At 33.2% G+C, this 17879-nt stretch overlaps 1 protein-coding gene across 2 annotated transcripts in view; it reads right to left on the bottom strand.

Moving 5' to 3' along the window:
- The window catches only part of EPHA6 (EPH receptor A6), an 848766-nt gene that overhangs the window by 701942 nt on the left and 128945 nt on the right, over nt 1–17879 (bottom strand). For both annotated transcript variants that reach the window (XM_024759215.1, XM_024759217.1), the window contains exon 3: nt 9846–10509. In XM_024759215.1, coding sequence (XP_024614983.1) covers nt 9846–10509 — 664 coding nt within the window. The remainder of the gene's footprint in view (nt 1–9845; nt 10510–17879) is intronic.

Below are 17879 nucleotides of genomic sequence, written 5' to 3'. Positions count from 1 at the left end.
TCTAAAAATGCAAATTATTACATTTTTTTTCATATGGAGGATACAAAGTCAACCGTACCTTGTAGTTCTAATGCTAGCTCTGAACATATAATGAAAAAATGTATAACAAAATTACTCTCAGATTTTAACACGCATGATATAATTTTACTATATATAGTTGTTATGATGCTTAGAATAAAATTTAACCTGAATTATATACAGATTTATTAAATATAATATTTTGTATACTCTATTCCTATAAAATGAAAAGTGAGATATTTTTCTCCTCTGGTAAAATTCTGCCATTATATCTTCAATGTACTACATAATATCCCACTGGAAAGTTTATTCTGAATGTTCTTTTATGCTATTACGGATAATTCATGGAAATAATCACCCCCTCTTCAAATAGTTGAATTCTATTTATTTCTATGGACAGAGAATAAGGTTTAAACTTATAGAAATAACTTATATTCTAATGTTTAATTTAGCATAATTAGTTCAGTTTATATCTGGTTTGATGGAACATTAATATATAGCCTAATGCTTGGCTGTTGATCAAAAAAATCCTGATTATTTATACTGGATGTAGCTTAATATTAAAGCTTACACAAAGAAGCTTTGACTGTACTGATTATATAATTTTTACAAATGTGTCAACTTGAGTAAAATGTATATGTCATTTCTATGCCAAGGCTTCTAAGAAGATGTGTACCTTATATGCTTTCCTTCTTTCTCTCACTGGATACAGATGACTACAAGGCCATATGAGATAATGGAGCTATAGATGGAAAAAATATAATTCTCCTATTTTCTGTATGAGGGAAAGCCCTCAACAGCCAGGAACACCCTGGACTGTAATGGAAATTAAAAATGAACTTCTATATGTTAAAGCTCTAGAATTTGGAATTTTGTCTTCTCAGCTTTTAAATATTACCCTAATTGAAGGGCATGTGTGTGTGTGTGTGTGTGTGTGTGTGTGTGTATACACAAAGAAAAAACTTCACGTGTGGATTTTGTGTGTAGTTTCTGAGACGTGGAATTGACAAGTAGATTAAAAGGCTACTATGACTTTAAGGAAATCTTACTGCCAACAAATCATGAGTCTGGTCTAAAAGACCCTGTAACTATGAAATGACTCTGGAGTCCCCAAAATAGATGAGCATAAAACAGGTACGAAAGCCATTCAGCCACCAATAACTAATTCAAAAACTGTCAGGATAATAAGAAGCTCACAGATAGCATAGCTAAGGGCCATTGAGAACGACTGATAAGACCATCAACTCAACTGCTGTTGAGGTTCTTCACAATGCCTGCCCATCACTGCTACGGAGCACTAGTTCCTATTATTCTCTTTTTTTTTTTTTTTTTAATTTTTAATTTTTTTTGTGTGTGTGTGGTACGTGGGCCTCTCACTGTTGTGGCCTCTCCTGTTGCGGAGCACAGGCTCCGGACACGCAGGCTCAGCGGCCATGGCTCACGGGGCCAGCCGCTCCGCGGCATGTGGGATCTTCCCGGACCAGGGCACGAACCCGTGTCTCCTGCATCGGCAGGCGGACTCTCAACCGCTGCGCCACCAGGGAAGCCCTATCCTCCTTTCTTAATGGCAGTTTTCTACTTATTTCAACCATTGTATATTTTGTGTTAGGGTAAATGGCTTGTCATTTAATGTGTAGGTCACCAGCTGACAAGAGAACGTATCTGAACCTGATGGAGAAAAATTTGTATTGACAGATACATGAGGATGATTACGTACACTTTGTGGATGAAGTGGCAGACTACTGCAGAGATAACCAAGTATCTACAAAAATTGGGCTTCCTCTTCCATGATAAAGAACTGTTGCTGGAAAGTGACTATTGAGCCAGGGATAACATTTAACAACAGCCCACCCCTATTTGCAGTTAGGTGTGGTCACATAACCAGTTCCCAGTGCTGTATTTGAGAGGAATTAATGTGGCTCTTCAGATCTGAGTTGGTAAAGGAACACATGTGCCTTCTCCAATCCCTTTTTACAACCTCTGAACTGGACACATATAACTACAAGGCCCTAGGAGATGGCTGGCCCACTAAATGCAAGAAGTCCTAGATCCCTGAATGCATGGAGTGGAACTCCTGTCAACCAGTAATACTAACATGAATTATTTGGTAAATTTCTTAGGGCACCACAGTTTTCTATTTATAAGGCCTTAGGGAAGAAGATTAGTTCAAATATAAACTCTCTAAATTAAAAAAAAAAGACATAGAAAACAAGTTAGCACACAAGTTACAACTCCAAAGTACATGCTGACACTAATGCTTAGAAATATTTAGACTCAATTTCTTTCAAAACTTATTTGAATGTGACTTTAAAATGCATAAAGAATAAAATAGTATCCATAAAAAAGAAAAATAAATTATGAAACAAAGTAGGCAGAAATAAAACAATAACAAGTGAGAATGAAAAAAAAAACCTCAATGGATGAAGTAATCTCTTAACTAGCTGTAGCCAAAGTGAAAATTCATTACCTGGAAATTAGCTGAGATTGAAAATAAAAAAAAAAAACATATTGGAGACAAAGAGGATAATATTGAAAGTCTTCAACAAATATCTCATAGGTATTCAAGAAATACAAAACAGAGTAAAGTAACACACGCACACACACTCTTTCAGGTTAAAACACAAAATGAGAAGTGAAGCAGGAAAAAATAATCCATAGCAGTTACATAATAATGTAACTGAAGACCAAAAATATGGAACCTATAAGTAATCTCCCAAATAATGACAGTTAAGACTGTCAGAAGGTCACTGGCAACAACAGATTCTTATGGACAGGGGAATAATATTTTCAGAGTGTTGAGGAAAAGTAATAGTCACTTAGTATTCTATACCCAAATAAACAATCATTGAAAAGGGAGGACAAAATATTTTTAGATATCCATTAAATAAAGGGCTTAAAATTATAGAACCTTGCCAAAAGATCTACCAAAGGATATACTTCAGCAAATGGAATAATGAACCCAGAAGAAAGGATATAATGATAGAAAAAAATATCAAGTACAAAATCTGTTAATATATCTTGGTGTATCTAAGTACTGACTTTATGAAACCATTGATTTTGTTTCTTTAAAAAGCCAAACTAAAACTCTAGACAATGTTCACAAGAAAGGTAGTAATTTCAGGGGGTGACATGGTGTGTCATGTTGGAAAGAAAAGAGAGATACTATATAATTTTATCCCCTCTTAGAGATATATGTGTTAAGAAAGGATTTTTTAAATTAAGCATAGCTCCTATAGAAATATGATTTATAGCTTTCAAGTTGGCTGACAGTAAAAGAGAACTATAATTGAAGTTAAAATTTGGTCAAAATAATATAGTAAGAATGATCATTTCAAGACAGTTTATGTTTTAACCTATTTTAAAAATTGTGACAAAGAACAAAGTACAATATACTTATTTAACTTTATTACGTTTTGTTTGGAAATAATACCTTCTATTTTTAGACTCCTTCAAGCCTCTTGATTTCATATTCTTCTCAAGCCAGATGAAAATCTGGAATTGCTTCATGCAATAAAGCAGCTTTATTTGGAATTGAAGGTTATATTGTAAGAGTTTATATTTACATTGTGATAACCTTTAGAAAGTGAAAATACTATTTGGGCCAATAAGTCTTCCCCTTTTTCTGATCCCAATCTCACCTTTCAGCTTTTCATCATACCCTCAAGCCCCCTTATTTAATGCTAGCAAATCCTGGTGTTTCAAAATTTCTTTATGCTCTCTGCTTCCACAATCATCTCTGATAACACGATTAGACAGAAGATCATAAACACAGAGCATAAATGCTTCTGAATTGCAACAGAGGACAGAGTCATGAAGCCTTAATAACAACACTCTTCAGGAGATCAAATCGATAGCTATGTCACCAAAGGCCCTGCATATCCCATTCACCTCTGTGAACAATAATGCAATGGTCCAAGAATTGCCACCATCCTTTCCTCCAGAATTTTTAAGCAGCGCTAGAGGGAAAATAAAAACATGTTTCTAGGAAGAGAAAAAGTTATAAAATATTCTTTATGTTTTAGAACTTTACTTTCATAGCAAGATGTTATTTTGTTAAATTATATCATGTGATACTTAAAGGCTTAAAGAAGATACCTTTGCAATAAATATACATATATATTCATAGCAGGTCTGAAATACCAAACCCTAACTAATATCTCTAAGTACAAGTGTTACTACCTAAATGAGATTTATTCTAAATTAATATCTAACAGGAGTTTATTAGGGATTCATGTCACTTCAGAACTCACAACTCAACAAAAATTATTCAATTTTCCATGTTAATTGATTCCAATTTTCTTCCATAGTGTTAAGATATTCTTAGTTATATGAAGTGAAACACTATTTGATGTAAATTAATGTTTTATGAATCTGTGCTATTTTATATTCAAGCCCTTAGTGGAATAAATTAAGACAATTAAAAAAATTAAATCTGTAACATCAATATGACTAAGTATGGCAGTTTCAATTATGAACCTATGAAATAAAATAAAAAGTTATGAAAAATAAGATATCGGAGCAAGTATAAAATACTGCCTATAATGTAGAGTTACTCAAATTACTGTGTTTGGTTTTAAATTTTAGCATATCTGCTTAATATAATGTTTATGTCTATTTAAACCTGATCGAAAATAATAAGAATAAAATTGCCTCTCTTTTTTGTGCTTCTAGAATTTGGATCTAGATACACCTTAACATTACAGAGAAGGGAATCACAAGTTGAAACATTTAGTATTATAACTCTTAGGATAAAACATGATAATAAATTATTTAAATGCAAATAAATATACACAATTCATTATATATGATAGTATGGGTAGATATAGATTTATTCTATTTTAAACCAGCTTATTGTACCTTTGTTATGTAGCAGGCCAACAGTTCTCAAATGTACTCAAGTAAATTATGAGTATTCCTAAAACCTCACTATAATTTTTCCTATTTATCATGTCTAACAGCAAAGTCCCAGATAAATCTATATTTTTCCATCATTCTCGGTAGCCTGAATCTCAGAATGGATGTGTAGATACTGTTCTAACAGTGCCCGTATCAGATTCCACAAAATAAACACAGAGCAAAAAGGGATTAATTAATAATGAGTAACTAAGGGCTCCTCTGTACTGTTTGGCAGGCAGGAAAAGTTAAAGCATCAAGGTGAGAGCATGGATGCTTGGAATAAAGAAATGAAAGAGAAAGAGAAAGGAAGGGAGGAAGTGAAGAACGGGAGGAGAGAAGGAGACATGGAGGGAGGGAGGGAGGAAAGACACACAAAGACCAGACTGAGAATTATCTAGGCTTTAGTTATAAATCTAGTATTAGTTACCAAGTGGCCCCAGGGAATAAAATTCTGTTCTCTATAACTTAGAATCCTGATTCATAAAATGAGGGATAAAAATATTTTCAAAGGCTTTCCAGATCTAAAATACCACAACCCTCCCTGAAGAAAACTTTCCTATTTCACAGAAATATGAAGACACAGAGCATTCTGTCAGTATACCAACAACTTCTACCTCTTAACTATTCAGTAGAACCTGGTACTACTTATCATTCACATCAATAAATTCCTTACCTTTCATTACACAAATGATTTTTAAATATATCTCTTTTATCTGACAGCCCTGGTAAAACAGGCACATAAATAATTAGAACAAATTATAGCACAGATGACAGAGACATTAACTTTGTGAAGATACAGATATATGTGCTATATATATGTGATATATATATTTGTGCTAGACCCTAAAGGATGAATAAAATTCCACCACAGAAAAGGAAGAAGAAAGGGACACCAAGCAGCTAGATAAAACATGAAAAAAAAAGAGCAAGAAACATGAAAAATACTTGGATTATTCAAAAGTAACAAAAACAAAACAGGAGACAGAATTTGCCAAAGTCAGAAAATAATAAGACAAGGCCAAATTGTGAAGTCCCTTGAATGGCACAATGACTAACTAGCTCTAATGGAAGAGAGAGAAAAAATAGAATAATTTCCTAAAATGAAATGTATTAAAATTGCTATCAGGATTTACACAATAAGCAACTTTAGGGCCTCAAACATCTCGATGAAGTATCAGACATGTGAGTGAAGCCATGTTAGATGTCAAGCCTTGTTAAACCTCCAAATAACTGCAGTGGCATTGAGTGACCCAGATAAAACAAGCAGAAGAACCAGCCAACTGAACCCAGTCCATATTTCCAGATTGTAAGCAAATAACTTATACAGGATAAAGGATACTGTTTTAACAAAAAGCTAAAACATGTGGCATTTGCTTTAGTAATGAAAAAACTGTGGAGGCTGGAAGGGTGGCAAGAAGGCTGTGACTGGAGGATGGAAGAGCAGTAAATTAATTATTATTGGAGATAATGAAAGGTCAACCAACAATTGGTGAGAAATACTACCTGTGATTACGAAGTTTTCCTGAAAGTTTTCCTGAAAGTTTTCCTGAAATTACGAAGTTTTCCTGAAAGATGGTGAAACTAGCAACTGGCCACATGGAAATTCTTATAACTAAGGAGGATAACTCAGAGGGCAAAGTCAAGAGTAATGAAGACAAAGAGCCACAGAGAACTAATCCCAGGTTGCAGAACTGGGCTCCAAGCAAGGAACAGTCCTTGCCTCTATAATTAGGGACTCTGATGACCTTTGCTGGATTTCAGAATCACAATGCACCAGTGATTGCTATGTTCCCTGCCTTCAGGAATGTGAGAATCTTTTACAGTTTTCCTAATCCTGTCCCATGTGTGTTGTGTGTGTGAGGAACGATAACATCTCGTTTAGTTTTTAATTCTCCAGATGAAGGAGAGCTTTAGCTATGAAGCTTTATTCATATCCAGAAGAGATTTCACTGAAGCTCTTCTGGACTTCAACACAAGGCCATAATGGAATAGATCTTTGGGAGGATGTGGGCTTTTGTGCATGAAGGAGGGACATTAGTCACAGGAATTAAGAGAGAAGACTGTGGTATACTGTTACACTGGCAGCTCCCTATAAACATACTTACAGGCATTCAGCCCCTTTTGCAGTCCCCCTGCATACTCACTATGCCAGCCACTATACTGTAAAAAAGCTTGTGTCAGATTCTTTAATGATGTAAGGCCATGTAGAGAGAGGCCCTGGAATATAAGAGGTCATCTTAGACATTCCAACCCCTGTTAATCTCCCAGCTGAATTCAGCTACATGAGTGACCTCTGTTTATTCTACAATAAGCAGAATTACCCATCTGAGCCCTAAGAAATCATAAATTATTATGGCTTTAAGTTATTAAGTTTTGGGTTATTTTACCTCAATAGCAATAGATCATTGAAACATATGCCTCTATTTATCTCTACTACCTATCAAAATGATTAACAGATAGTAGGTACTCAAAAAAATAGCTAAAATAAAAGCTCTAACAGAATAAGCCAGAAGAAAAGAAAATGATATACATGTTTTTTCTTTTCTCATTATATATATAAACATACGGTCACATTATTGCCTGAGCTATTCTTTATTCACATAAATTTCAATTAATTTGTCATGTAGGTTATAGGTAATTCTGAGATTTGGTTGTGAGATAAATTGTTGACAGACTGCAACAGAATCCATGATAAAAAGTTATTATCAGAGGATAGAAAGGGGCAATATGAAGAATCAAGAACACAAATAAATACTTTAAAATGGAAACTAGTGATAGTGTAAGATACCTTTCTCTAAAAATGAGGTCTCCACATCCACTTCCTTTCTGTTTGTAAATAGCAATTCATTGTATTCAATTGGAACCAGGCACATGTGTTTGCATGTAACAGTTTTCCATATACTTTACCATTAATTGATTATAACCACTAATTTATTTTTGGATAAGGAAGTTAGTAAGCCATGGATTTAGAATCCAAGTATAATCTTCCAATTTCTGCCATCTGCTAGAAGAAGATGATGAACATTTGTACTGTACCCACTCTCTCACTTCTGCAGTCAAATAAATTATAATAAAGATAACAAGCCATAAAAATGAATGAGTCTAGCAGTAGCTCTAGATAAGCTGATAATTATCATATATCCAAAGTCATCTTTGCCAACAACTGAAGGAATTTTCAGGCATGCAAACAAGAATGAAATTTCACAGAGCAGACATATTAAGCAAAAAACATCTAGTCATCAATGATTGTCACTACCTCTAATTCTGTGATCAATGCCATAAAATATATTTAATAATAATTAATCATATAAATCCTTAGATAATTATTGTTTAAATAATTTTAAAGCTTTATTATTTTTACCAATATCCAGCATCTACCTACTATAAAATATGGTAAAACTACATGGTTAGTATATGTCATATGTTTTATCCTTGGCTATTATTGTCTTCTTAATCTCACTGAAAAATTATTCATGTTGCATTTTCCAATGTAAAATATTCTATAGTGCCCCTTCAAAGGATCATTTATATTGATAACTTATTTTTGTTTTATTCTAAATCCATGTTACAGGTGAATAAAAATTTTGAATTAAATCTATATAAATTTCAATGAAATATATTTTAATGATTGAATAGTGAAGGAAAGTTGGCTCACACTTTAAATAAATATACTACAGACTTTTCATACAAACAGTACTTTCAAATAACCAAACATAATCATCACCGGTGGATTTAGTGAACTTTTTCAGCATTCAAGAACCCAAGCGTTTCATAAATAGATAAAACGTTTAAAAATTCACATATATTACCACTGACCCTTATATAGAAACAAATATGTTTTCTTCTCATTTACTTTCATCCCTTTTAATGGGTGGCAACATACCACCGAACATCACCAAAAAAGTAAGTAAATTCAGTATGGTGCTGTAGAAAAAAAACTATAAATAATTTACCATTGAGAGGAAAAGATCTCTACTATGTTATTATTTACCAAGCATTAATTTTATTTCTTTATTTGTGTTTTGATTATGAGTCCTAAATCCAAACATAATTGATATAAATTATCTTTATCAGGGGATATGCAAAAAATTTTAAGTGTATATATTTATTAGATTAATAAGCCTTCATAAAATGATTCAAATAAAAAAACTGTTTTATCTTGAAAACTGCAGATATTTCATATCATAACTACATGAAAGGTATGGCTTTAAACTTAATCAGCATTGCACTGTGTTCATACTTCCTAACAATTCAATCTTGCACAAGTACTGCTATTTAAACAAAAAAAGCTAATGTGTTATATGGTAGGAAATTGTATTTAATAGTAGCAAAGGATAAATTAATTTCTGATATACTCAGTACTCAATCACCAAACACATAACATTCCTATAAACTATCCTATATATTTTTAAACATATGTATGATTCATATGCAAACATATGAATTCCTCATTTATTTAAATATAATTTCAGCTTACCTAGGTACTATTCAATTATTACAATTCAACATGAAAGAAAGAATTGTTTTCAAACTGTCTTTAAATGTCATATTCTCTATAGACCACCAAAACATAAAAGTTAAGCAAATGCCTGCTTTGATCCCTTTTGCTTTTTGTTGCTGCTATTGATGTTGCTTTCCTTTATAAAAATCAGGTAAATATAGCAATTCATACAGCAACTATTCTACTGAAGGCAATATGGAAGAACACTTGTCATGGTATATAATTTATTTTACATTTTCATACAGCATTCCCAGGAGGAAAAAAAATCAGAAATTATCTTATAGTTAATATGAGTTAATTTCTTCCACAATTAATTCTTCCAGGAATAGTATTTGAAAATGTATTATTTGAAAATAAATATACAGCCAATTTACCTTTAAAAAACTATCATTTGAATGCATGAATAATTATTTAAATATTTCTTTCTTACCGTGGCAAGAACCTTCAATTTCTTCATATCCTGTACTGCAGATACACCTTCCAAGAGGAACCAGCCAATCTCCATCAGCTCCACAATACAGTTTAGGAGTGTCACGCTCTTCTGCACTCTTCACACAAGAGCCCCTTACTTCAACCAAGGAGGAAGAATCAACCCTTGGGATAGTGTCTGGAAACATGGCCAGATTACGAACAGTAAAGGGGCACTTTTTGTAGAAAACACGGACTGAAACTAGGGCAATGCATGCCCCAATGTCTTGAAAAGCCAGATAAAATCCCTTCCTTTCTACAGGCCCCACCTCACGAATTTCAGTGTTGAGTTTGAGGATGCGATCACCCAAATCCATCTGGGTAAAACTTTCATCAGCAGCAATTGTGTCAATCTTTGTATACTGGCTTGGCTTGAATTTAATTCCATGGGACTCATCTGATTCCACATAATATAGATTAAATGTTTCTTTGCAAGTCCCCAAGACCCATGGGATGCTGTTACAATCCCTCAGTGTGAACTTCATTTCCACATAAATTTTCTGGGCTGCATCACGGGAGATCCAGTTTGTACGAAGCCAGTTGTTTTGGTTTGGTTCCATCACATTACATACCTGGTATGTGTGAATGGGCCTATTGTGTTCATCCATTTCAGTGATGGCATCCCACTGCAAAAAGCAAAAATAAAATAAATGATTATGAAACCACGAACATATATGATTACTTCAAAAATTTTCTGTTTTACTGAAAGAAAAATGAATAAAAAGTATACAAATAAAGCAAAGCAACAATGGTGCAGGATTTTAACCAGGAGCCTTTCATTAAGACAATAGGTTCTGAACATACCAGCTGTCCTGGTATGAATCTTACCTTCTTACATGTTAGTTGCAACATCAAGGGATACTTTAATCTCTAGTTTCCTCAACTATAAAATGGAGCTGATAAGAGCACCTGTTTCATAGGATTGTTGTGAGGCATAAATTAGTTAATATATGTAAAGAACTTTAAATGGTTTCTAGTACTCTATAAACAACCTATAATAGCATCTATTATGTGATCAAATAACTAGACCAATGACAAATGTACTCTAGTTACCCATTTGTCTTCATATCCAATTTGCCACAAATTGAGGTATACTCATCAGTATTCAATTAAATATTTACATGTGTATTTTGATAGAAAATAGACATAGAGAAAGCTTTAGATTTATTCAAGAAATATTTATCAGGCACTATTCTGGACACTAGGAATACAGCAGTGCACTAGCTGAACAAAAACTCCCTGCCTTCATGGATCTTACTTAGAGTGAGGAGTCACAATAAAAACTGTAAATGAGTCAACTGAAAAATATGGTAGAAAGTACAATGGGAAAAAATAAGGCTGAGAAATGGGGAAGAGGGTTGAAAATTTAAATAGTATGACCAGAGAAGGCCTTACTGAGGTTGTGACATTTAAGTAACGTCTTAGAAGTGAGGCAGTGAAGAGGAAAGAGTAAGTACCAATCCCTGAGGCAGGAGGGTATAGGTATGTTTTAGGAACAGGTTGAACGTGCACTAAACAGAGAGGCAAAGAAGGTGCAAAAAGCCTTTGTAAGCATTGGAAACACTTTGGCTTTTACTCTGAGCTAGATCATTGGATTTTCTTCACTTCTGCATGTTTACATACAAGCATTCTGCCACCTATATGAATAGAAAAAACTTACCTTTTTTTTAATTTTAGTAAAAATGCTTGAGTACATTGAAATTAATTGGCATTGGCATTATTTATACATCTAACACTGCATACTTCTATATGACAAATTTAGATTGTAAGTATATTTTATTTGTATAATAAAAGTTATAATAATTTTCAATAAACAAAAACACATTCTGGTAACTTTACAGTCTTTTGGAAAAACATAACTGGTCATCATAATTTCTCATTTCTATTAAAATACAGTAGAAATGATAAACTGTTTTCTATAGTGAATGTGTTCCATTTCTTGATACCACACTTCAGTGATTTATAATAAGCTTATTTAACTCATCCAGTTTGCAGTTTCTTATTTTATTTGACTGTAGAGAGTTAATTAATCGAGACCGGTGGAATTTCAATTAATATAGTTTCTAACAGAATGGCTTCTTTCCTCAGTCCATTGGATTGTTGAAACACTAATACTTTCAATTATCTACTTTAAATTTCCACAAATAAACAATTTATATTATCCATCAAGCAAACTTAAAAACAATTCTGTATCTAAAATTTCATTTGTAAGTTGCTTGCTTGAAATTCAGAAGGTATTTTCCAGAAGAAACAATGAGTTCCTTTAGAACTGTGGATACAATTTTACAAAACACACCCACTGTTTATCAGGGGTGATTCAAAAATCTCACAGAGGCACATAAAATTACCCATCTAAATACCTTTCATACTAACAATATTATAGGTCTTATATGACTCTTACATGTAAATTTAAAGGCAAACCAGAACTATCAGAGCTCATTTAAAATGGTAAGCTAACCATTCAGAATATAAATAGTAAGACAAGATACAACTAATAAAATCTGAGAACTGTCAAAATAACTGTCCAAAATTCTAAGCATTTTTCCCATTGGAGAGCCTCTAAGATACTTATCCAGTGATTATTCTTATTTCAGATAAATTTCTAATCAGAATTGATTTTATTCCTCAGGGAATGCATGTAATTACTATTGTCTACACTGCACCCTCTACTCTCCCATGTAGGAGTATAGAGATACACTGTCAATAAATTCTGTTTGAATAATTACATTTTAACATCTTCAGACTACATCTCTTCATATTAATAAAAAGTATTAACAACTCTCATCAAACAATCAATTCTCCTAAAATATGAGATTAAATAAATGTGAAAAATTACATCTGTGACAGAAAAAAAAGTTCTGAAATCATTACATATCTTTATTTAAAAATATGTTGGGTTTGGAAAAAATGTTTAGATGGAAAGAAAGATCAGGAATGAGAAGAATATGACACGCATACACTGAATCAGGACTAATCTGAACCAAGAGATAAGGAAATAACAAAATATATGCAAATAATGAGAAATGTGGTTCTTTTCAAAGCACTACATAAGGATGTTTAACAAAATGGTAAATTATTTTCTATGTTAAATTAATGATGTTTGAGAAACAACAGTGTTTCTTCTCTCATAATCAAAAAAAAAAGGAAAGAAAGAAATCAGAATGAGATTCAGATACCAAAATAGCCAAAAGGTATCAACTGCTAAATTTAATCTTATCCAAGAATACTGAAAGTAATTTAAATTAGATTTTTAAATTTGAATATGATTCACTAAAATAAGAGTATAAATAAATTCAAGATTGTTATAAGATCTAAAAGGCTAGGAAATTTACTAAAAATATATTGTCATTAGTAGATATAAAAATGCTATCATATTTAAATCATAATGTATCCTTTGAAAACACTACATTTACACAAAGTTATATTTGTATTTATACAGTTACATAATATTTAGTTACAATTTCCAAGTATTAAAATAAATAGAGCCTCTAAAAATGTGGGGTCCAAGAAAAGAATGGAAGTATAGAGCTCACATACCAAATGTCTAAATATTTTTAAATGATAAATCATTCTTCAAAGAAGATTAAACTCTAAGTATGTTCCATTTGCCTACTTTAGAAAGATACTGGAAGGCCAGGTTCAAATTTAAAATATTTGGACTTCTCAGAATTTCATGCCAGCATGTGGTAGTCCATCCAGAGCCAACTCCTAACCTTAGTCAACCCCATTTCTATTTCTTCCCTGATGCTAGGTAAATCCCATACCATGAAGGACTTCACATAAGCACATATATGAGCATCCCAGTCTTCATGTCCCAGCTGTGTCCCTCCTCTGCTACAAAAAGATGCCAACTCTGGTCCTCTATTCAACCTAGGTTGAGCATACCAGTAGCACAGTTCACCCTTTGGAGGATGGACCCCCAACAAGAAGCCTTAAAGTTCTTGAAAGGAGATTTGAAGCCATCTGAGCAGGGAATTCAGGGGTCTTACCTACCGTGTGGTACAGAAGGAAAGCATAGGATCTAAGTAGCATATTACCTATTGCTCAAGGTCATTGCTTCACAAAGAAGGTTGTAGCTAGAGAAATGAATGGGGACGGCCATCTAAAGCTCTAGGAATAGTGTAACATCTTCCATTCCCAAGTCTAAAGAAAGGTACAATCTCCCAAGACCAAACCAGGAAGTAATAGAAAATATGAACAGACTAATTACCAATACTGAAATTGAATAGGTAATTTTAAAACTCCCAATAAACAGAAGTCCAGGACCAGGTGGCTTCACAGGTGAATTTTACCAAACATCTAGAAAAGAGTTAACACCTATACTTCTGAAACTATTCCAAAAAACTGCAGAGGAAGGAATACTTCTGAACTCATTCTATGAGGCCACCATCACCCCGACACCAAAACCAGACAAAGATATCACAAAAAAAGAAAATTACAGGCCAATACCACTGATGAACACAGATGCAAAAATCTTCAACAAAATACTAGCATACCAAATCGAACAATATATTAAAAGGATCATATAACATGATTAAGTGGGATGTATCCCAGGATGCAAGGATTTTTTAATATCCACAACTCAATCAATGTGATACACCACATTAACAAATTGAAAGATAAAAATCATATGATCATCTTGGGACTTCCCTAGTGGTCCAGTGGCTACAACTCCAGGCTCCCGATGCAGGGGGCCCAGGTTTGATCCCTGGTCAGGGAACTAGATCCCACATGCCACAACCAAAAGTTCACATGACACAACTTAAGATCCCACATGCCACAACTTAAAAAACAATCCTGCATGCTGCAACTGAAGATCCTGCACGCCACAGCGAAGATCTTGCACATGGCAACGAAGATCCCGCATGCCACAACTAAGACCCGGTGCAGCCAAATAAATAAATAAATAAATATTTTAAAATGTATGATCATCTATAGATGCAGAAAAAGCTTTTGATAAAATTCAACATCCATTTTTGGTAAAAGCTCTTCAGAAAGTGGGCATAGAGGGAAGGTATTTCTTCATAATAAAGGCCATACATGTCAAACCCACAGCTAATATCATACTCAATGGTGAAAAGTTGAAAGCATTTCCTCTAAGATCAGGAAGAAGACAAAGATTCCCACTCTCACCACTTTTATTCAACGTAGTTTTGGAAGTCCAAGCCACAGCAATCAGAGAAGAAAAAGAAAGAAAAGGAATCCAAATGGGAAAAGAAGAAGTAAAACTGTCAATATTTGCAGATGACATGATTCTATACATAGAAAATCCTAAAGACACTACCAGAAAACTACTAGAGTTAATCAATGAATTCAGTTAAGCTGCAGGATACAAAATTAATACACAGAAATCTGTTGCATTTCTATACACTAACAATAAAATATCAGAAAGAGAAATTAATGAAACAATCCCATTTACCATCACATCAAACAGAATAAAATACCTAGGAATAAACCTACCTAAGGAGGCAAAAGACCATTACTCTGAAAACTATAAAACACTGATGAAAGAAATTGAAGACAACAGAAACAGATGGAAAGATATACCGTGTTCTTGGATTAGAAGAATCAATATTGTTAAAATGACCATACTACCCCAGGCAATCTACAGATTCAATATAATCCCTATCACATTACCAATGGCATTTTTCACAGAACTAGAACAAAAATGTTTAAATTTGTATGGAAACAAAATAGACCCCAAATAGCCAAAACAGTCTTGAGAAAGAAGAACGAAGTTGGAAGAGTCATGCTCCCTGACTTTAGACTAAAAGCTTCAGTAAATAAAACAGCATGGTACTGACACAAAAACAGAAATATAGATCAATGGAACAGGATAAAAAGCCCAGAAATAAACCCAGACACTTATGGTCAATTAATCTGTGATAAAGGAGGCAAGAATATACAATGGAAAAAAGACAGTCTCTTCAATAAGTGGTGCTGGGAAAACTGGACAGCTACATGTAAAAGAATGAAATTAGAGATTCTTTAACACCATATACAAAAATAAACTCAAAATGGATTAAAGACATAAATGAAAGACTGGATACTATAAAACTCCTAGAGGAAAACATAGTCAGAACACTCTTTGACATAAATTGCAGAAATATTTTTTTGGATCCATCTCCTAGAGTGATGAAAATAAAAACCAAAAATACCAAATAGGACCTAATTAAACTTAAAACCTTTGCATAGCAAAGGAAACCATGAACAAAACAAAAAGACTACCTAGAGACTGGGAGAAAATATCTGCAAACGATGCTACTGACAACGGCTCAATTTCCAAAATATACAAAAAGCTTAATATCAAAAAATTAAACAATCCAATCAAAAAATGGGCAGAAGACCAAACAGACACTTCTCCAAAGAATACATACAGATGGCCAACAGGTACATGAAAAGATGCACAGTATCGCTAATTATTAGAGAAATGCAAATCAAAACTACAATGAGGTATCACCTCACTTCGGTCAGTATGGTCATCATTAAAAAGTCTACAAATAATAAATGCTGGAGAGGGTGTGGAGAAAAGGGAACCCCCCTACACTGTTGGTGGGAATGTAAATTTGTGCAGCCACTATGGAGGACAGTATTGAGGTTTCTTAAGACTAAAAATAGAGTTATCAAATGATCCTACAATTCCACTCCTAGGCATATCAGAGAAAACTCCAGTTGGAAAAGATACATGCACCCCAATGTTCATAGCAGACATGGAAGCTATGTCTGCTGTTTACAATAGCCAAGACATGGAAGCAACCTAAATGTCTATTGACAGAGGAATGGATCAAGAAGTTGTGGCACATATATATACTGGAATATTGCTCAGCTATAAAAAAAGAATGAAATAATGCCATCTGCAGCAACACAGACGGACCTAGAGATTATCACAGTAAGTGAAGTAAGTCAAACAGAGAAAGACAAATATCATATGATACCAATTATTTGTGGAATCTAAAAAAAAAAATGATACAAATGAACTTATTTACAAAACAGAAACAGACTCACAGACATAGAAAACAAACTTATGGTTACCAAAGGGGAAAGCTGGGCAGGGGAGGGATAAATAAGGAGTCTGGGATTAACAGATACACACTACTATATATAAAATATATAAACAACAATGACATACTGTACAGCACAGGGAACTATATTCAATATCTTATAATAACCTACAATGGAAAAGAATCTGAAAAAGAATATATATATACATATATAAACATATGTATATTATATACATAACAGAATCACTTTGCTGTAAAACACTGTAAATTAACTATACTTCAATTTAAAAAAAGGTTAAAAAATCTGATTTGGGGTGTAAGGTACTATAATTACTCTTTAATATCAAAGAGAGTTAAATATTATAAAAAACTTTTATGTTCTGCTTCGTTATTGGGTAGTTAATGTAAACATTTGCCTCAAAACTCTTTTGCCTCCTAAAGTTCTCCATTGATCCTACAGATCATGTATTAATAAGCAAAAAACAATATTTAGTGAGTTTACAGTATATATTAAATTCCATACAAGGAATGAAGAAATTAGATACAAGAATTGCTTGCTCTTACTGGACTTATTATAATATTTTAAGGTAATAAATTATGAAAACATAATTGACAGCACAGAACTGAATATAAGAAACAAATAAACAGTATATATAGTAAATAGAGTAAGTGTCCAAAGGATAGCAACACTAGTGAATGAGGGTGGTTTGGCAGGTTTGGCCAAGATGGAGAGACTGGACTTTAACCTTAAAGAATTACAAGATTCAATAAGGCAGAGGGAGAAGAGTGTATAGAAAAAATAATGTATAACACTAATCTATATGCATATAATTTTTGGCAGCACAGTCCTGTACTACATATATTTAGTGGGTAAAAGTTTTCGCCCCTATTTAAAACAAAACCAAACACATACTTATTCTCCAGTTGTGAAATATTTAGATGTACATGGTTTGGTTAAACAAGAATCAGTTGTACACCAAAGGGTTCTTTCTTTT

This window comes from Neophocaena asiaeorientalis, unplaced genomic scaffold (genome assembly GCF_003031525.2).
Source record: "Neophocaena asiaeorientalis asiaeorientalis breed wild unplaced genomic scaffold, Neophocaena_asiaeorientalis_V1.1 scaffold197, whole genome shotgun sequence".
In the NCBI taxonomy this organism is placed as follows: domain Eukaryota; kingdom Metazoa; phylum Chordata; class Mammalia; order Artiodactyla; family Phocoenidae; genus Neophocaena; species Neophocaena asiaeorientalis.
The sequence above is the reverse complement of the archived record's forward strand: the minus strand, read 5'-3'. Positions and strand labels throughout refer to the sequence as shown.